At 32.7% G+C, this 21855-nt stretch overlaps 1 protein-coding gene across 8 annotated transcripts in view; it reads left to right on the top strand.

Annotated features, from left to right (window-relative positions):
- Positions 1-21855, top strand: part of Akap9 (A-kinase anchoring protein 9) — a 163484-nt gene that overhangs the window by 59322 nt on the left and 82307 nt on the right. For 3 of the 8 annotated variants that reach the window (XM_063242911.1, XM_063242902.1, XM_063242909.1), the window contains 8 exons: positions 2747-2843; positions 3916-4008; positions 13364-13717; positions 15725-15949; positions 17128-17268; positions 17726-17829; positions 18579-18674; positions 20319-20527. In XM_063242911.1, coding sequence (XP_063098981.1) covers positions 2747-2843; positions 3916-4008; positions 13364-13717; positions 15725-15949; positions 17128-17268; positions 17726-17829; positions 18579-18674; positions 20319-20527 — 1319 coding nt within the window. The remainder of the gene's footprint in view (positions 1-2746; positions 2844-3915; positions 4009-13363; positions 13718-15724; positions 15950-17127; positions 17269-17725; positions 17830-18578; positions 18675-20318; positions 20528-21855) is intronic. The other 5 variants (XM_063242936.1, XM_063242915.1, XM_063242918.1 and 2 more) reach the window with 3 other exon arrangements.

The following is a 21855-nucleotide window of genomic DNA, read 5'->3' as shown; positions in this document are numbered from 1 at the left end:
ACCATTTGGAAACCACTGCTTGAGACTTTCTGATATCAAAGAAAATAGGTAGATAGCAAGAAATCTATTAACTAATCACTGCATTTCAAACAATTTCCCTTTAATTAGTGATGCTTTCTTTCCAAATGTGTGAAGAAATGTGGAAATTCAGGATTGTTTTGCTGTCCCTATCTTTGGACTACTGTCACCTCACTACCTGTCTTAATTTCCATACTGCTCAGTTGAAATGTGTTTACAAAATTTTGCCGTTAAGACTATTAATTTACTACCTTTCCTGTTGAAGAATGTTACTCATTGCCGTGTTCGTTTTTATACTAACGAGTCTAGGGTTCTTGTGTCACATATTTTAAAACAGTGATAGCACAATTTGAATTAAACTTTTACAGTTCTTTACATGCGAACTTGTTTTGTTTAAGAAAAATAATTGTCATTTATTGTATAATCATTTGAAAACTTCATACTGGGAAGTATTTTAGAAAAATACTATGGAATTGGAAAGACCATGGGTTTTCAAGTCAGATGAATTTGCATTAGACTGCTTTTTGACTTTTACTGGTATATGACTATCAGCAAATTTTTAGACATTTCTGTGTAACAATAAGGTTAATAATTATTATTAACATTATGAAGATGAATAACTGGGAAGAACCTTGACAACTGCTGTGAAAAAAAAATAAGATTTACATAAAGTAGCCCTTTGTTTCCAGGTACTTCAATCTAATCATGACGTAATTGTTCACAAATAATTTTTAAAATAGCATGTTTGGGAATTATAGCCCTAGTGATTCAACTAAAGTGGCAGGATTTAATACTAGATCTGTATAGCATTTTTAATGTACTTTCTGTAATACTGCCTATAGAGTAGTATCAGGGAATAGAAATGAAGGGTAAATATCAGAATATTTTGATGAATATTGAGATCCAAGCATAGGGGAAAATTATAAAGAACCTTCTGTTATTTGGGCCTATTGAGTATGGATAATGATGGTACATTAATATACATAGTGAAATCTGGCAGTAAATTAAGTAATAGCTTCATTGTAGGAAAGAAGTAGTGAATTCGGTGTTAGGTTTTTTTGTTGTTGTTTTTTGTTTCACTTTATAAAGCTTACAAAACCCAGTTGTTGTGGGCTAAGCAGTGTTTTGCAGTTAAGGTTAAATGAGTGGATAATCAGAATGGTATTCTCAACTATGAAAATAAGAACTAAGAAACAAAGGCAAGGCCCCAAATTATGTATGTAAGGGGTACTGAGAAAAACAGACAAAATAGTGAGAAAGTTAAGAAAGGAAAGGGTAGCAAAGTTTTTAGAAAGATGAGATGGATAGGAAATATGAATATATATTTTGTAGCAGGAGAGAAATTTACATATACAGTAGCATTTGAAAGAAAATTTACCCTCAGAAATTAAGACATATTCTTGCAAAGTTTTAAGATGTTCATACACATTATTGAAGTTGTAAGAGAACACTTAAGTGATACTGTTATGCAAGTGAAATAATTTGAAATATGATACTATACTCAGATTTCAAGCAATGAGTTTAACAAGTTATAAGATTTATCACATAAAAAATACCTGTGGAAAGATACAGAGATATACTTGTAAGAATCTTACAGCATTGTTCTTCATAGTGAACATTTGGAAACAGCCAAGTGAACATCAATACAGATTAATTACATATAATGAATGGGATAATGATATAGCTTATATATGGTCAATTTTGAAAAGAGTAGAAGACATTAGGAGAATGTAAGCAAGAGGAGGATGGAATAAAGACAGTATAGGTAGTTACACATGAAAATGACAGTGAAGAATTATATTTTCCAAAAGTGAGACTTACAAATTTTCTCCTTTTATTTTTTCTCATGTTTCTTAAACACTAATCTTAACTCATTGTTGTTACCTATTTTAACTCTTTAGGATGTTTGTTCATTTTAATTAACTTGAAATCCAGAAATCTGTGTATTTGTTAGCTTGTGGGTAGGGATGGAGCCCAGGGCATCATAGATAGTAGGGGAAGCATTGTACTATTGAGCTACACATGCCCAGCCATTTTTATTTTAAGATGGAGTCTTACTAAGTTTGCCAGACTTGTCTCAAACTTACATTCTCCCTGCCTTAGTCTTCTGAGTAGTCAGGATTACAAGCATGTGCCATCACACCTGGTAAGTTAAACATTTTAAGAGAAACATTTTTACAAAGTAGTAAATAATTGTAGAATTTAGAATACATACATACATAAAAGATGTATGCGAATAGAGTAAAATCAAAGTCCAAAAATAACTGCTTAAAATGAGAATCTTCATTGCCACTGCATGTCAGTTTGACTAAAGATAATCATTGTTACTTTTACTATGTGTTCTTTGAGACTTTTTTCTATGATATGCACACGTGTGTAAAACAAGTTTTAGTAAAAGATACTACCTTTTTACCTCAGCTAAATCTAAGGTAACTTTTTTTAAAAAATACCAATACCTTTAATAGCTCTATATTGTACATTTATAGTAAATTTTATAAAATGCTATAAAATTCATTTGGTGATATGTTAAAATTGTGCATCATTCGTGTTATTTTTAAATGGAAAAATTTGTCAAAAATATAAATTAAGTTACAATATCTGTAAATCCTGATCTGTCATTTTTGTCTCTCTTGCCCTGGTACACATTTTATGCATAGCATAAGTTTTAGATGAATAGCAAAACATATGCACAACTTTAATTCTTTCATCCTTTCTTATTTATATTTAGTCCCTCCATTGATTCAGCAGCAGTAAAAGCATCTGCTGGACAGAGAACAGAACACACTGGATATTGTCTAAAAGAAAACATTGATGGTACAATAGAGGTATGATGTTACATTTTTATTTTAAAGGGTTAATGCAGTGACTTTTTTCTTTCATTTTTGTATGTGTGGCTTAGTAGTTACCCATAAATATTTTCCAGACATAAGCAAAATATAAAAACCTAAGCTAAAGAAAATATGTTTCCATAGCCTAGGAAAAAATGGAAAGTTAAATTTTGCCTAAATATGTTACAGTTTAATTTTTGTCTTGTTTTTATAACTCTTTGTGTGCTATGTAACAAATCAGTTTCAATGACCAATTAATTTTTTCTTTCCATCACAAGAAGTAAGACCAAGCTATCTTTAGAATAATTTAGGAATTCCCAAAATCCACGTGCTAAAGCTGGAATAGTGGATGAAGCCTCCTTCCCAAGAGGCTTATGACATAAAAACATTCCTTGTCTTTTCCATTGCATGCCCTCTAGCTGAGCCACTCTCTGCCCCTCCTCAATATTGTATTATTCCTAATTCTCAAAAGGTTTCTCACACCTCCAACTGCAAAACTTCAGTCTTCATCTTCACTCCCCAGACTTTTAGCTCCTACTTCCTAGAGAAAATAAAGATAATTGCATGTTGCAGTATTCATTCTGAATACTGGAGAGAAAGCCACATTCTTGATTCTTCTGCACTCATCCTTTACTCTGTGTCTGTCTGGGTGAAACAGATTACTGGTAAATAGATACATGCTGAGAATATGATTACATTTCTAAAAAGGGTTACTTTTATATTGATGAAAATAATTTGTATTTGTGGAAAATTGGATCATATTAAAATAGCTCAAGAAAATGTATGTGGAATAATCATAAACAAGCACCCAATATTATAAGTATGTAAATGTTTTCTCTTTGTACTGTATTTCTACATTCACAATACTAAGTATAATTATTTAAGACAATTACTCACTAGAATTAGGCTTTTAGTAAAAGGGGAACAAAATTTATTTTTTGCTGAGAATATCCACAATTTTCTAAGAAATAGTGATGCTGTGAGAATATTTTGAGAGTAGATCTCAAAAACAAGAAGTATATAATTAGTGACAATAGGTATGTCATACTTTGCTTGCTTTTTAATTTAGTTTTCTGGTGAATTTGGAATGAAACAAGAAGCAAACACGGTTACATTGCTAGAAAAACAGTACCAAGAACGATTAGAAGAAGAAGTAGCTAAGGTAAGTTTATGTTTTTTGAGAAGAGTATCTTGGTTTATTTTCTCTTTGACACTTTGAAAAGCATAGTTTGCTCTACTGGTATGTATTTTGTTTTTATAAATTTCATGTATATTTCTTCATTAAGTCATTAGATGAGATCAACTATGATTACATTAAATGGAACTTTCTGTCAATTTTTCTTGGAGAAAAACTATTTCTGGATGTAGACAGTAAACAATTAGAAACCTACAAGTCTATGTATTTGTTAACTTCTGAGTAAAAACACAGCAAAAGGCAGGACAAGAAAATGATTAGTCTTGTTTTACTTTTGTCTCACTTGTCTAGAGAAGTTTTTGTGATTAAATAATAACTACAGACACTAAACAAGCACTATCACTGACAAATAACTCTTGCTAAGTAGAGGTGTCTTATTGTAGATTTTTGCTTATCTCTGTGTCCTTAGCTGTTATACCAGAGTGATTCTTTTAAACTGTTAAATATGTCTGCATTATTTTCTCATTGCTGAAACACAGTAACCAACACCCACAATTGAAGTAGGGAAAAGTTATCTTGGCTCATAGTTTATAGCTGTTTTAGTCCATATTTGCCTGACTCCCAAGATAGAGCAGCATAGCAGAATGGTGCAGCAGAAGAGTAATGATTCATGGCATGGCAGTGGGAGGCAGAGCAGGGGGAAGGAATGAGAAAAGAGATGTAATAGGTAGGTAGATAGGTAGGTATATCCTTCCAGGCCACACCCACACTGACCCCTTCTTCCCACTAGGCTTTATCTCCCAACATCACACCCAGCTATAAACCCACCAGTGAACTAACCCAGTGATGTGCGTGACACACTCATGATGTAGCTGTCTCCCAAAAGCCCTACCTGGGAGCACATGCAGTCTTAGGGGTGTTTAGATATAAACCATAAAGGAGACCAAGACTTCCAGACCCAAGGAAATGTCTCAAATGGACTATTTTATTAGGGTATCATTGTACAGTAATTAATATGACACTTGATATTGTTTATATCAATTCTTGTTCTTCTAGTTTGTTAAATGTGTGATCTTAAGAAAGTTACTTAATGGAGATATAAAGATACTTTACAAATCTGCCTGGCAAGCATGAGGTCATGAGTTCAATCCCCAGTACTAAAAAAGAAAAAGAAAAAAAGATACTTTACAAAGCATTACTCATCTGTGCTGACAGAAGAACATCAAAGTATAGGCCAGGGAAAACTATTCTTTTATTTGAAAACAGAAATCTATTGTGAATGTTAGTAAGAACCAGTGTTTATTTTTCCTTCTAATATCTATCATGTGCTTTGTATTTATATACTTAAGCACTTTTATTTATTTGTATTGATCTTGTTATTTTTTTTAAATTTTTTTATTTAAAAAAACAAAACAGAAAAAAGGGTAGAAATAATACATAATTTCAAAAAAATTAACAGTATGAAATCACTAGTTGATAATTACATATTGTCCTCTTACAAAGAGTTGTTCAAGTTACAAAAGTGAAGCATACAAAGTGGACATTCAAACAGTGAGACTGCAAACAGTTCTGGTTCAACTAGCCAACAAAAACTTAGTAATATGGTTATAAATACTATACACTTAAACATACATGTAGTTATCCTTTAGAGTACTTTCTTTTCCTCATTTTTTTATAATAGGAATAACACATTTTGGGATTTATTACTCCTACATTTCTTATTACTGTTTATACTAGAGACACAGTGTGATATTTATAAATGTGATTCTTGTTTATTTCACGAATGAGAATAGCTTCTAGTTGTCTCCATTTGCCTATGAAGGCCTCCAGATCATCCTTTTTATAGCTGAGTAATATTCCATTGTATAAAGATACCACATCTTTTTCATCTGCTCTGAGGTTGATGGACATCTTGGTTGTTTCCAAGATTTAGCTATCACAAATTGTGCTGCTATGAACATGGGTGCACGTACATCTCTGTGACGTGATCTTTTCAGTTTTTCTGGGAAAATACCCAGTAGGGGAATAGCTGGATTGAATGGAACTTCCAATCCTAGTTTTTTGAGGAATCTCCATGCTGATTTTCACAGTGGTTGCAACACTCTGCGCTCCCACCAATAGTGGAGAGGTGTTCCTTTTTCCCACGTCCTCTCCAACATTTGTTATCAGTTGATTTCTTGATGGCAGCCATTCTTTCTGAAGTGAGATGAAATCTTAGTGCTGTATTAATTTGCATTTCTCGAATGACCAGTGATGGTAAACATTTCTTCATGTATTTATTTGCCATTTGTATATCTTCATCTGAGAACTGTGTCTTCATTTCAGATACCCATTTTTGGAGGGGGTCTTTGAATTTAGGGAGCTTGATGTTTTTCCTTCTTTATATGCTCTGGATATAAGTCCTTTGTCTGAGGGGTTGCGGGCTATAATTCTTTCCCATTCTGTGGGTTTTCTTTTCACTCTGTTGGTGATTTCTTTTGAAGTGCAGAAACTTTTCAATAATATGATATCCCAGTTGTTGATTCTTTGAAGTGTTTCCCATGCAGTTTGCGTTGTATTCATGAATTCTCTGCCTACTGCTATGTCTCTTAAGACTTCTACCTACCTTGTCTTCCAGTAGATTTAGGGTTTCTGTTTTAATATTTAGATTTTTGATCCATTTAGATTTTAGTTTTGTGCATAGCGATAGACATGGGTCTAGTTTCAGTCTTCAGCATGTGGAGAATCAATTGGGAAAACTATTCTTAAGGAAGCCAATGTACTATACTATGGCCTGAGAGACAACACTGATGACCAAGCTCTGTCCAAGAATAATATAAATTGTTGACATATATTGATGAGAGTATACTCCACCTTATATATTCAGGTATGATATTGGAAAAGATTGGGAACCATTTTGCTGAAAGTTCAGGCCATGTAGGAGATGTCCAGGAACACTGTAGATTTCTCCTGTGATTTGGATACGCACAACTGAAGATACACATTTATTTATACTTTATTGCAGACACTATTTTGAAGACGGGTATGTCAGGAAAAAAGGATGAGAACTTTGCTCCTGCAGACCTTACATTTTAGTTCTATAGCTAGACATCTAGACACAGATGACAATAAATACTGCAAAGAAACAATAACCAGGGAATAAGATTAGAAATATCCATTGAGAATAAGATGATACTGTTTTTACATAGGGTGTAATGGAACACCTCGCTTTTTCAAGTAATGGTAAAATAGGCATGGTGATACACTCTTGTAATTCTATCTCTTTGGAGGCTAAGACAGGAAGATCATTGCAAATTTGAGAGCATTTTGGACTACATAGTGAGTACAAGTCAGGCCTAAACTACATAATGACACCTTGTCTCTGAATGAATGATATTAGAGGAAAATCTGAAAGAAATGATGGAGTGAATTCTGGGTATCAGGTTGAGGACTTTAAGGAATTGGAAATATAAAAATAAAGGAAAAAGTCAAGACAACCTGTCTAACAGGTATCTCCAAGAGGTAGCAAGGAAAGTTGGCTACAGTTTGTGAAGACCTCTTACCTAGCTGCTAACTCAATTCTGAGTTGTTTGATTCAGCTTTGCAGTTTCCTTAGCTACGAACCTATTTCCTACAAAATTGTGTGATCTTGATTTATTTCCTTATCAGATGTAATGGGGTACAGGCGGCAGAAATACAGGGAAATGGGGCAGGATTCACACTTAAAGGGTGAATATTAATTTAGGAAATTTGACCTGGAAAAATGGAGTTTTTATTTACAGAGAATCAGTAATGACATAAAAGACTGTGAAGGGGTAAATTTTGCAAAGGAGTGTGAGAGTTTAGTTACCAACATTTGACTCATTAAATGAAAAACTTATTAAATGTGGTGTAAATGTCTGTATGGCTAGATATATAAATCTAGGGCTTAGGAAATCTAAATGTAGGAGTTAGTATTGCAAGTAGTTTCAAACTGTTCGTTGCAACCCATTTTTAAGTCATATAATCAATTTAGTGTGTTGAGAATAGGATTTTAGAATTAATGGAAAGGTTCCATTGTGTAAACATACACAGAAATGCGTTATATAAGTTTTGGGTCATAATGTAAAATATATTTTGTTTTTGTTTGTGTGTGTTAACCATTTATTGCAATGAAAAAATTGAAAACTGCAAACATACAGAGTAAATATAGATAGGAAAACTTCTGAGGACTAGGAAAGAAATCCCCAGTGTTTAGAGGTAGAGAAGTAAGAAAGTCAAAGGAGATGAACAAGGAGCAGTATGTTAGATGTGGAAGGAACAAAGAAATTGCATTATAGAACGCAAGTAATAAAAATGTATTAGGGGGGCTGGGGATTTAGCTCAGCGGCATAAGCGCCTGCCTTGTAAGCAGGCAGTCATAAGTTCGATCCCTGGTGCCAATTAAAAAAATTTTAAAAATGAAAAAAAATGTATTAGGAAAAGAATGTACTAAATTAGGTTGGATGTTTCTGATAGATAAGAAAGATTATAACTGCAAATTAGCTGTTTGATTTTACAGTATGAAATCATATTGGCTTACACGAACAAACTCGACTGCATGATGGAGATAGCCTCTGGCTAGTTTGAGAGTACGAAAAGAAGAATGAAGTGAATAATTTTCAGTTTTACTTTAAAAGGGGTCAGAAAAGTATAATGGTAGCAAAAACAATGATGTAGAGAGTCAAATGGTAGATTTTTGTTGTTGCTGTTTTGTTTTTAAGATGAGAGATTGCAAATAGAAATAATTGACGAGCAAAAAAGAAAAATAGCTGATTCAGAAGAGAGAGCAGCAGTTGTGGAGCAGGGCACTTGAGTGGAGGAGGGAATTTGTTATATGGAGAGTTCCCATTACATAGGAGCATGGCAGTGTAATCTGCAGTAATAGGAAAAAGGCATGAAATACTTGGAGTTTGTGTGTGTTTTTTATTAGTATGTGTTTGCAGTATTTGCAGTTTATATCATATATTGGGGTCTATGTACATAATGTGGTTCTTTTTAAAATCCCCTATCCCTCCATTCTCCTTTAGTTCTCCTTTCCCCATTTTCCTTTTTGTTGACACATTAATTTTATTCCATGTTTATGACATAAAATGTTTATATTCATGAGGTTATTAGGTTTCTGTGCATGACATATATTTATTCTACTTATTTCTCCTTCCCTTCTCCCTCTCCTTTTACCTTCAGTCTCTAAAACCCCTTCCCATTTGCAAGAGATCTACCTCCTTGTCTCCTAGTGTCCTTCCTGTGTTGTGGTCTTTGTACGTGAAGGCAGAAACATATTCAGGAATGTTTTCAGATGCCATATTTGGTACCTGTGGAAGTTTTTTTCTCACAGAAGTTCTCCTCTCAGAAAAATAGGATGCAAAGTTAACATCAGTGAATAGAAAGAGACATGAGAGAGAGAAGGATGGTGGAGAGTAGGGGAGAATTGGAATGGGAAATTGAATTATTGTGCAGTATCACTGAGGGTGCATTGCAAGGATATTGATATGAATTTAAAGCGTGACCAGTTTACTTCATTGAATTTTTCCTTCCTCAGTTAAGCTCAGGTTCAAAGACAAAGAGTAGGGTGAGATTTAATTGTAGGCACAGGTGGAATTTTATTAGTATAATAAAGGAAAAAGAGAATAAGAAGGTAGTTTGGTCTGGTTTTGTAGTTTCCATATCGAATTCTTAAAATTACTTTGATTGGGGCTGGGCATTTAGCTCAGTGGCATAAGCGCCTGCCTTGTAAGCAGGCAGTCATGAGTTCGATCCCTGGTACCGATAAAAACGAAAAAGACAAAAAAAAATTACTTTGATCATTCCTTTCTAATTTAAATGAAATCACAAAAGAAATTGATCATCATACTGAGTTTTCAAAATTTCAATAGCTTGCTTTGTAACCTGTCATATGGTCAGACTTTTGTTGTTTATAACCATATCTATTGGGATATAATTTACATAATATGAAATAAGTGCAGATTTTTGTGTGTTTTAATGAACATTAATGATTGTAAAACCAGTATCATATCAAGATATAAAAGTAGGGGCTGGGGATTTAGCTCAGCGGCATAAGCTCCTGCCTTGCAAGCAGGCAGTCATGAGTTTGATCCCTGGTACCGATAAAAAGGAAAAAGACAAAAAAAAAAAAAAAAGATATAAAGGTATATCTTCCAGTGACTCCCAGAAGCTTCCCTTTGCAGACAATTCTGTCCCTTATATGATGCTGTATTCTACTTACTAATATTTTGTCAATAATATGTACATGTGTCTTCATGAAGAATTTTATCTATATTTTTATTTTCTTGTAATGTTTTTGTTAGGATCTAAAACCAGAATAGTGCTGACCTTAAAAAATGTTAAAAAGTATCAGCTCTTCTTCTATTTTCTAAAAAACTTTATGTGGACTTGGCATAACTTCATTCTGCAGTATTTTGTAGAATTTTCCAGTGCATCAGCTGGGCTGGGGGTCATCTTTGCTGGGATTTTTAAAAAGCTATATGTGCAATTTCTTTGGTCTTCTTAGTTTTTTTCAGGTTACCTATTTCTTTTGGTCCCTTTTGTCAGAGCTGTTGAATTTCTGTATCTAGAGTTTTTGTTGTATTCATTTGTCGCTTCATATCTATATGCTCTTTTAGAGTTATTCCTAATTTCTCCTTTTGTTAGTTTGGCTAAACGGTTATTGTATATATTGATATTTTCAAGCATTCAGATTTTGGTTTCATTGTAGTTTATATTGTTTTAAGTTTTATTTTCATTTTGATTGCTACTCTCATTTTTTTATTCTCTTATTTCTGCTTTTTTGGATTAATTTCCTTTTTTCTAGTTTTCTAAAAGACCTTTCTGTTCTGATTTACGCATTTGAAGCTATAAATTATCCTATACACAATGCTAATGCTGCATTTTAATTGCTATTCAATTAAAATATATTAGTTAGTTTACTTTGTGACATTTTCTTTGATTCATGGGCTACTTAAATATGTGTTGTCTGATTTTTATGTCTAGAATTTTTAGATAGCTTGTTGCCGCTGATTTAGTAGCTTATTTCTTTGTGTTTAGATGACGTACTATGTGATTTCAGTTCTTTTAAATTTGTTTTAAGTATAGTCTTATTTGAGCAAGTAGTACTCCATATGTGCAGGAAAAGACTGTATTCAGTTGTTTAAAAGTCAAGTTTCCTTTAGTGTTACTTCTTTCAGCCTGGAAAACTTCCTTAAATCTGCTAATAGCAAATTCACACCAAAAAAAATATGTATCATCTAATTTTGAAATGTATATGGATTGTTTAGGATATATGATGTCAAAACCCTGGATCTCATTATCCATAGAATGAATTTTTTAAAAAAACACGGAGTGAGTCTAGCTAGATTCAGACCGTAAGTTCGGTATCACCTTTTCCAAGCGGTTTGCTTCTGAGTTTTAACTCCCCTCTGCACTCTGTTTGGCCTTTGTTGACTTTTCAGAGTTCTCTAGCGGTTACTTTTTATTTTGTTCAGAGGTTTTAATTATTATCAGTAGAATAGAAAAACTGCCCAGAAGGACAAGTCCTATTATTTAGTTAACTAATTCTTTCAACCCTCTGTTTCAACATTTGGCTATAATGGGCATATATTCCAGGTGAGTGACGAGGACAATTGTTAACCAAACCTCTTTTGCCTGATCTAGCATTCAAGAGGTTCTGCTTGGTAGGTGAGACTATCTGGACAAAGGCAGTTTAACAGGGTGTTTAGGTGGTTAATGTCTATGATATCCTTTGGTTCAAATCTCTGCTGTCATTGATTAGGTATATGACCTTTTTCATGGCTTCTAATCTTGTTGCATTCCATTTTTCTCAGCTTTTGCCTTAATACTACAAATACTCTTGGCAGTTGACCTTTACACTTCTAAGCACACCCATTCAAATGTGGGTTAATAGTGCAGTATTTTATTTTAGAAAGTGAATTTTAGAAAACTGCAGGACGATGAGGTCCATCTTCCATAGTTTGTTTTGTAGTTGGAGTCAAATTACTTAATCTCTGTCTTCCTTAGTTTCCTTCTCTATTAAATTGGCATAATAATAATACCTAACTTGTAGTTTATATTGAAGATTAAATAAAATAATGGTCTTAATCACTGATTACTTCTCAGTTTTATTTTATGGAAAACAGTAAAAATTTCATAACAAAATAATAGAATAATAATAGTTAATACATTGAATATTGTTATCTTTAAAGTAGTTAGAGTACAAGATATGGCCATAAAATGTTCTCCAAGTGACGTTAAGACAAACCTTTCTTTTCAATAAACTAAGAGACACTAGTAGTATAACTACCTTGTATTTTGTTTTGTTTTTTCTCATTTTTATTGAAGCAGGATATCACTTGCCAGCTGGAGGATATAGCATCTGGGAAGAAGTAGGCTAACAGGATTATAACCTCAGATTGATAAGTCAGGTTCATTCAGGAAATTAAAGCAAGGTTTAGTTATGTGATTAGAACTAACAAGAGAATTAGTTTGAGAAGGCTAAAAGTCAGTAGACAAAGATTTCTAATCTCAAGCATGCTTTATTGGCTTTTGACAGCTAGCCTTTACCATTTACAAATTATCTGTGAAAGTAGTACTTTGGATAAAGTCATTGCTACATTAGGTTCTCAAAGTCTGAGGGGCTCATCAGAGCAAAGCTGTCAAAATTTCGAAGCACCTGTGTTAGGAGGGAGTGAAGTAAACAAATTCATGATCATAATTGCAGTGTTTGGAAAGCAGATTAGATTGAAATGTGTATTATACTTATTAGTCTTACAAACTAAGTGCCCCATTTCAGTGAATTTATTGTGAGGAAAAAAAGAAAGGATATGTACAATGATAAAACTACAGATTTCACAGTGGTGTTCAAAATAGTAAAAGAATGAAATAAATCTAAACACCCAACAATAGAGAATTAATTGAATAAATTGATAATGCATTTGTGTAATGTGAATCTTTGAACTCTTTGAAAAGTATATAGAAATCTGTTTCTTGGCTCAAAACTGTTTAAATACAGAAAAACTATAAAAACCAATTACATTTTTAAAATAGTCACTTTTTGTTAGGAAAATGTATATCAGTATCTCGTATCCATACGTACAGAAAAGGAAGGAGGTTTAGGTAAGTTTGCTGAAATGCTTATAGTAAATGGGAAGAAAAACATATAAAGGTTTGTTTTCCGGTTTTTATATGGAACATTTTTTATTTCAAGAGGCAGGCAGTAAAATAAATACTTTGACATTAAATTCATTGAAAAATAGAGACACTGAATCATTTTATATGATTTCTTTTTGTTTAAACCATAAATCAGGCTTTTTTCTAACATGTACAGTTTTGAGTAATAACTTTTAAATTTTCTACTGGTATTTATAAATCAATTTTTTTGTTCTTTTTTTAGGTTATTGTATCAATGAGTGTAGCATTTGCTCAACAGACTGAACTATCTAGGTTATCTAGGGGAAAAGAAAACACAACATCATTAAAACAAGCACACATTCTCTGTCAGCAAGAAGAAGAGCATATTGGTGAAGTAAAATCATCGCAGGGGCAAGTTAGTCTTCAGACTTTTGAGGAAATGGAAATGAAATTTAAAAAAGAATATAAACCACTCAGTAAAGAGTTAGAAGATGGACAGGAAGTTGTGTTATCAAGCAATGGTGATTTTGATGATGTTCTAGAACTAAAGGACCATGGACTGACTATTTCAGAAGAGTTATTTTCTAATGATGAATCATTTATTGTCAAAGAATCTGTAAGTAAAGATTTAAAAAGAAAGGGCTTGGGATTTATTATTATTATTTGGGAGGGGACGGGGATTTAGCTCAGTGGCATAAGCGCCTCCCTGGCAAGTGCTAGGTTGTGTTTGATCCCTGGTATTAAAAAAAAAAAAAAAAAGATTAAAAAGTAAGCAATAGTGCTTACTGGAGCATGAAAATATCAAGTCTGATTTTGATTATGATTCACATTATTATTGTGGTTTTATTAATTGAAAAGTGTATAGTTAAATGATAAAATATTAGTAAAAAATAAAATAAATCTGATTTATAATATAGTGATTGTTTAGAGATATTGAACAAATTAGAATAGCATTTTAACTTACACCTGCACTAATTTTATTTCAACTAAATCAAGAGCACTTGTATATAATTTGACAATATCTGTGATGAAAAGATCTGCTCAGTAAATATAAGAGCATATAAGGAAATGCCAGCCTCCTTAGAAGACAATCTAAAGCATTTCTGTGTGTCTATACTAATATTATCTCATCCCCACTCTTCTTTTCCTCCCTCTCTCTATTTTCCTCTAGATGTTGTACTGGAAATTGAACCCAGGGCCTGCACATACGAGACAGCAATCTAACACTAAGCTGCAACCTCAGCTCCCCTGCCCCTATATTTGTTCTAAATTTTGAGACAAAGCCTCTGAGTTGCCCAAGCTGGCACTGAACTTGCAGTTCTCCTGCCTCCATCTTCCAAGTAGCAGAAATTTAAATGTGTGCCATCATGCCTGGCACATTAATCCCCTTTTATTTATTCATTAGTGTAAGATCATTACACTAATGTTACCTCAACTGTTTCTTAACTAACAGAAAATAGTAAGTCTTTTTAAGTGATCTGAATGCAGATTTGTTATCAATGTTCAGAGGCATGTCTTATTCAGAGATGTATTCCAATAAAATTATCAGCTCTCTATGGAATATAAAATTTATATTAAAGAGATTCGTGAAAACCTTTAATTTACCAGTAACTGTTAAACAATTAAACAGCAACTGTTAAACTGTTAAACTTTCAGGAGTTGAAGTACTCATAAGACCCATTCTCTTCTTTTGAGAAACCAACATATAATAAAGCTTTTGTTTCCCATTAAAAACTTACTGAAATTTTTCTTAACAAAGACATCTCTATAATACTGTGGTAACCACTGCATAATATAAATTAAATAGGTAAAATTTCTTATGTTGCTTAAATTTAATTTTAAGATATGAATATTCATATTTTTTTCCATCATAAAATGTCGAGGATAATGAGGCTAGAGCTTCAATAAGAGGAGGAAGCTATGGGTCTGAGAATTTAACTCAGCGGCATAAGCACCTGCCTTGCAAGCAGGCAGTCGTGAGTTCGATCCCTGGTACTGATAAAAAAAGAGGAGGAAGCTAGGTGTGATGATGCAAGTCTGTAATCATACCCACTCAAGCTGTGAATCACAAGTTCAAGACACCCTAAGCAACTTAGCAAGACCCTGACTCAAAATCAAATTAAGAAGGGTAGGGAAATAGCTCAGTGGTACAATGCTTGCCTAATGTGCAAGCCCGAGTTCAGTTCCTAATACCACCACCAAAAAAGGGAGAGGAAGAGAGAGAGAAAAAAAATAGGAGTCTAGAACATCTTTATTTTTCTTCTTCAAAAGTAAATTTAAACTAAACTAATAATAGCTGCTTTCATTCTTTTGGAAAATAGCATAATGGTGATAAACTGAGTTCATGCTGTTTGGGAACTATTAGATAAGAGAAAGGGGATCAGGAACCAGAGAGTGAATGGTAGAGAGGAAAGTAATGGGAAAAGTATGCTCAAGGTATATCAGATACATCTGTGAAAATGCAACAACAGACCTCATTGCTCTATAATCTATATGCACTAATAAAAATACCTTTCAAGAGTTAAGCTGCTTTATTGAGTTAGATTTGTTTTCATAGTTATCAATGCAAACAGATTTCTATAAAATGTGTTAAACTGTGTGAATCTTTTTTAACTATTTTAAGATCCATGATGAGATGTTGGTATCGAGCATGGATGCTTCCAGACAGCTGATGTTACACGAAGAACAGTTGGAAGATATGAGGCAGGAACTTGTGCGACAATATGAAGAGCATCAGCAGGCAACAGAACTGTTGAGGCAGGCACACATGCGCCAAATGGAGAGACAGCGAGAAGACCAGGAGCAGCTTCAAGAAGAGATTAAGAGACTTAATAGACAGTTAGCGCAGGTATGGGATTTACAGTCCCTTTTCTCTGCAATTAAAATAATAGTATTCTTTGTGTAGCTTTTCTAAAAGGCAGAATTAATTTGTCAAGATCTTAATATACTACAAATATTTAACATCAAGAGTATACTCCACTAGCACACTGGCTTTAGATTGCATCAGGTACAATGTGCATTGTGTTTCAGGCTCTGGAAAAGTGGCTCCATGGTTAGTTTTTAATCATTAATCATTCTATTGAGCATACATGCCGAAAATACTCCAACAGTTTTGGAAATACACTGTGCTGAGCTGCTTGCTGTCATCCAGTTTTCCTATTTTCATTTATTGTTCTGTGAGTCCATCAGTTAGCATCTCCGTGGTTTACCTTTATCTATCTTTAATCCACCTTTTTAATCATGAATGGAAATCTGAAGTAGTATGTTTCTGGAACTTTTTCTAGGAAAACTCTTGTTGATTTGAGAAATGCAAATTTTATATAACATTCTTATTTCTTGACTAAATTTAATTATATTCTGTGGTACTTGGGACCTGGATTCTTGTCAATTGCTATAAAAAATATACTTAACAAGTCATTGTAGAAAAGCAAATATGTAAAGTATCTTAAGAAAACCTATTGAATTTAATTTTGAAAACTAAAATGTTAAGAAATACAAAACTCTTAATATATATTCTTTTAAGTATAAAATAAAATTGAGATTTAAAATTAAAGTATAGCATTTGGAAAAATCATTTTTGCTTTTCTTCAGTGTTTTTCATGAATTCAGACTTCTGAATTTTCAATGCAAAATTGACATATAAAAGTATCAATTGAACTACACAAATTCCTGAATATTTAAGCTTAAATTTTTTTTCTTAAGCTATCGGATTGGTACACAACTGTAATTCCAGTACTCAGAGACTGATGCAGAATTGTCACAAGTTCAAGGCCAGCTTGGGCTACATAGTGAGTTCAAGGTCAGCCTGAACTACATAGAAGACCCTATCTCAATAAACAGAAACTCAAAAAAAGTTTTTTAGGTTTCAAATTTTGCATTGAACTTTGTATATGCCTTTTAACCCCTCTAAAATAGAATATGAATCATAGATAATTAGATCAAGGGGTTAAAAGAAATCTGCTTAATGTTTCTGCTCTTTCCCTCTATTGCAAACAATATTCTTTCATGACCTTTTTTCTTATTTAGAGATCCTCAATAGATAATGAAAACCTGGTTTCAGAGAGAGAGAGGTTGCTTTTAGAGGAGCTGGAAGCACTAAAGCAGCTGTCTCTAGCTGGAAGAGAGAAGCTGTGTTGTGAGCTGCGCAACAGCAGTACGCAAACACAGGTAGTATGGACTTTGGCCCACTTAGGAGCAATGGAGCAGCAATGCAGTAGGATTTGTTTGACTTTGTTGGTGGTATAACATGTATTTTTATAGCTGAGCTTAACATATTTGTGGCTGCTTACATGTAAGGTAGGTAGAGTCAAAATATCTATTTAAGGTAATTTCACTCTGGCATCGTTACAGTAGCACCTGTTGTTTTACAAAGAAGTATCCTTGTCTCACTATGTAACATGTAGTTGAACCCATTAAAACGTTCCATCTGTGCACTGGAATATTTTATCTCATTTTGATATTGTTAATCTTTTAAAAATACAATTAAATATTATTTCAAGCAGTATGCACTATTGCACAGAGGTTCTGTTTCACCTCATACCCTTATGCAGAATGACCCACTCTTTCCAAAATGACAGGTTTCCTTTCTGTTTTCTGCTCTCTGCCTTTTCACAAACTGAAACAGAATGGAAATGAAAACCAAGTGGAAGTTGAGGAACAGATGTTTAAAGTAAAGGAACTGGACAGAAAACCTGAAGATGTGCCTCCTGATATTCTTTCCAATGAGAGGTATGTAAAATATGCACTTTTTTAGTGCAATTAAAACTGTTGCAAAGTAATAAACTATCTGTCCTTATTTTTATCTTGTACATATTTACCCTGTCTTAAAATATCATTGTTCTATTTGTATGAAACATATCCATACATGTAAAGGAATGTCAGCTTTTGATCCTTCAGTAGACAAATTCTTTAAAAGCTATTTGTATGTAATTTTTTATTAGACAGCTATCTCTTCAGTCTTGATGTTTAGGTATTATTCAGTTATCAGATTTTTCTTCATTACTTATGTTCAGTGTCATTTTGTATCTTAAAAGCAAGTTCTATTTACAAGCTTGATTTCTTCTCCATCCCTAACCCTAACCCTAACCCTAACATTCAGAGTAAGCTATTCCGTAGTTTATCCTTATTTTTGAGGAAATATTTCTATTTACATGTAGCTTTTTCATGTATTTTCAGTAAAATACAGAGAATTTTTAATCCATCTTCCAGTTTTAGGGAAAAATAAATCATCCACTGTTAACAAAACTTTTCCTTTCATAGATTTTTTTAAAGGTTAATATAAAAATGTAAATACTATAAAAGTGGCTATCTCCCATTAATATTAAAATCTTTAAGCATAATGTTTTAAATTTTATATTGTTCAAATAAAAATAATTTCTTTAATTTTAAACTAAAACTAATACCTACTAACTTAATTTCCTCCTTTTCCAATTTCTGTACTGTCAACCCTTATGTGTCCTCCTAACCTCCTTCCTCAGCTTGCATGGAGGAATTTGGCCCCTAAGATTTTGGCTTCCCCATTGGATCATCAGTATGGAACGCAGTCAGTATGGAACTCAAACAAGAAAGACAGTGTATGAAAATTAGAGTTACCATGCCAATATAAAATAAACATTGTGTTTATTTTATATTATTTATCACTAATTTATATATTTTACAAATTATAGTGCTTATAGGAATTTCATAGTCAATGCTGATAAAATGAATGTTCATTTTTCTTTTTTGTCATTATATTCATTTTAATAATTTAAATAGAAATATTTTCATGTTACCCTCCTGGGATTTGAGACTTAGTTAAAAATCTTAGTAGTAGGAGCTAAAGATATAAAACCTTTTACTTCTTACTAAATTACTACAAGTTTTGTTCTGATTATACTTGCTTATATAAACAGAGAACTTGATCTAGGCACAAAAATAGAACTGTCTCTTTCACTTGACAAACACTAAAGCTCCTTTTATTACATTGTCTTAAAATAGGTGTTCCATGTGCCTGTGAAACAGATATCCTTTAACCTACTTATAGTAGCCCCTACAATGTGAAGTGATTTTGAGAACAAAAGCTCTTAAGCCTAGAGACCTCTTCTATGAAAATCTCTTTATTGTATCTACATGCATTTAAGTATAAAGTTTGCTACTGTAGTACTTCCATTGAAGTAAGCTGTTAGAATGAGTAAATTGTTAAGTTAAGGGAATTAGTCAGATAATCTTTTGAATTACTATTTATGGAAGTGAATTTCTTGATGTGGTAAAATATTCTTGTTAAGCTAAAAAAAATAACTTTACAGAAACACTTTCTAGAGTGGTCGCATTTTTGTTTTTAAGGTGTATATGTTTTATACTTGTTTGGATGGGGAAATCTCTAGAAATATAGACATTTTAATATACATATGGTTATCTCTAAGTGCTGATGTATTTTAAAGGATAGTTAACAGTATTTTAATTTAAAATATATATATATTATTTATCTTTTTAAAAAAGAGACACTATTATTTCTATTTAGGTGAAAATAGGTTTTTTTCTTCTAGCTCAAGAGTGTTACATGTGTAACTAGAGGTGTTTTTGTTTAAAGCAGATATAATAAAAATGGCCTGTAGTAGTCCCCATGGTGTTGGCAGGTTGCAATTTCACTGTAGAGCTTTTTAAAAATAGATCTCTGTTGCTGTTCGTAATCTAACCATTATTTACCCTTGTTAATATAGTACCACTTTTTTTCCTAGTGATACTTTGAAATTTTATTTCCAATTACATTTTAAAATGTTATTTGGCACATAAAAAGATGAAATGTAAATATGTGTGTGAATAACTGTAAATAGTGTTACAAGCTCAATAATTTACTGTGTTTGGGTATTATCTTTTCTAAACTTAAGTTTTACCTCATTAAAATTTTTTCTGATTAAGTTACTAATTTGAAAGTTCAATTGTTTGATTTATTTCAGGACAGCAAAACATTTTTTAGTATTAGTGAAACATTTTTAAAAGGTCCATAAAACATTTTTAAAATGTTATAATTAATCTGGTTAAAATTTTTAGAAAACAATTCATTTTATAATATAATTTCACAATAAATCAGAAACAAGAAGTACTTCACTGAAAGTGCTGTTGCATAGTATTATAATAATATATATTTTTCCAGGGACATACAGCATTTTCTATTGCATTTTTAATGCAATATTAATGAAATATATACTTTTACATTTTAACGATTCTTGTCTGTACAGGTATGCACTCCAGAAAGCTAATAACAGACTCTTAAAGATCCTTTTAGAAGTTGTTAAAACAACAGCAGCTGCTGAAGAAACAATTGGTCGCCATGTCCTTGGGATTCTAGATAGATCATGTAAAGGCCAGTCATGTAGCAACCTGGTTTGGAGGTCAGAAGCAGAGGCATCAGTAGTAAAGTCCTGCGTCCAAGAGGAACACACAAGAGGTACTAGTTTCATATGATATTTAAGTAGTCTTCTTCAACAAATACTGCAGAGTTAAGGCACTTTTCTATGTGTGGAAAATATGGATGAGACAATAGTGAAGTATGTATTTTCTAGCAAATGTACTTCTAAACACAAATACATTAAAGCCACTCTTCAAAACACATTCATCGTATAGCAATTGAAAGTCTGTGCCATAGGGTTGTCTTCATACACACCCATGTCCCATAGGTCATGCTGTTCTTACATAACCCAGAAAGACATTTCACTTCTCCACTTACAAATGGAATAATCTGCATCCTTACTCAGGACTTCTATGACCACCATATAAAATAAAGAGCTCTTAGAAATCCAGCAGCAGAAAAAGGCCCTTTTAAGAAACCCACATCTTGCTCTTTTATTTTGGACTGTCTTCTGCTAGATCCTTTTCTTCCTTTTGGAAAAGTGGTTTGAAATAGGACAATATGTGAGGTTCTAGATATTGGGTCCTGATACAATGTAAGCATCTTCCTGATCCTGTCTTTCTGTAGCTGAGTGGGCCAGGGTCTTCAGGGTCTTTTTTTCTGACTTCCAATATCTCTTCCTTTTTTAACTTGTTATTCCTTATTGGAGGAAAAAACTTAAGATATCGATTAGAAAATTTTGCAAGTGCAAAAAGATGGGGCCTTAATTCTTGAAGTAGGAAGTCAAACCTATTTTTCCCACCTATTGCTTACCCAAACCCTTCTCTCCAGGAAGAGACAGATATTTGGAAATGTTTGTATAATATTTGCAACCTTTTGTTTGTTAAGCTTAGTGTGAAGAAATGGGAAAAAACTTCCAATTATTGAAGGATTGCCTAATTGCAGCTTGGCCAGAACTGTGTTTCTAGGTACAAAAAAATGTTTGATTTGGAATTTAAAATAAAGTTGATCTAGAAACAGCTTACTCAAGTTCAAAGATACTTTTAAAAGCTGTTTTTTAGTAACATAAGGTGCAAAATAATACTGAATTTTAAACCTTCCTTTCAAATTCACTCTTTTCACACTTGGTAAAAGTATTTTCACATTAACTTCACTCTTGGTTAGGGTCTAAAGAGCTGTTATTATTTCTGTTTATGGAACTTGATTTATAGAAGAGAATATTTTAAGACATTTAAAACTTGTAAATGTTTTTACCAAAGTACACTTTTATAAAAAGTTAACTGATTTCACTTAATCATCAAGGGAGGAATTTTAATATTCTACTGTTATATTCAAGACCATATTGACTCCTAATACAAAGGAATGTTCTGTAGATTTAAAAAACATTTCGTGCTTTTTTTGTTAGCAGTTCTCATGGATTTATCTCA

Source organism: Cavia porcellus, unplaced genomic scaffold, assembly GCF_034190915.1.
Source record: "Cavia porcellus strain 051 isolate PalLab524CR breed Dunkin Hartley unplaced genomic scaffold, mCavPor4.1 scaffold_2, whole genome shotgun sequence".
Taxonomy (NCBI): Eukaryota; Metazoa; Chordata; class Mammalia; order Rodentia; family Caviidae; genus Cavia; species Cavia porcellus.
The sequence above is the reverse complement of the archived record's forward strand: the minus strand, read 5'-3'. Positions and strand labels throughout refer to the sequence as shown.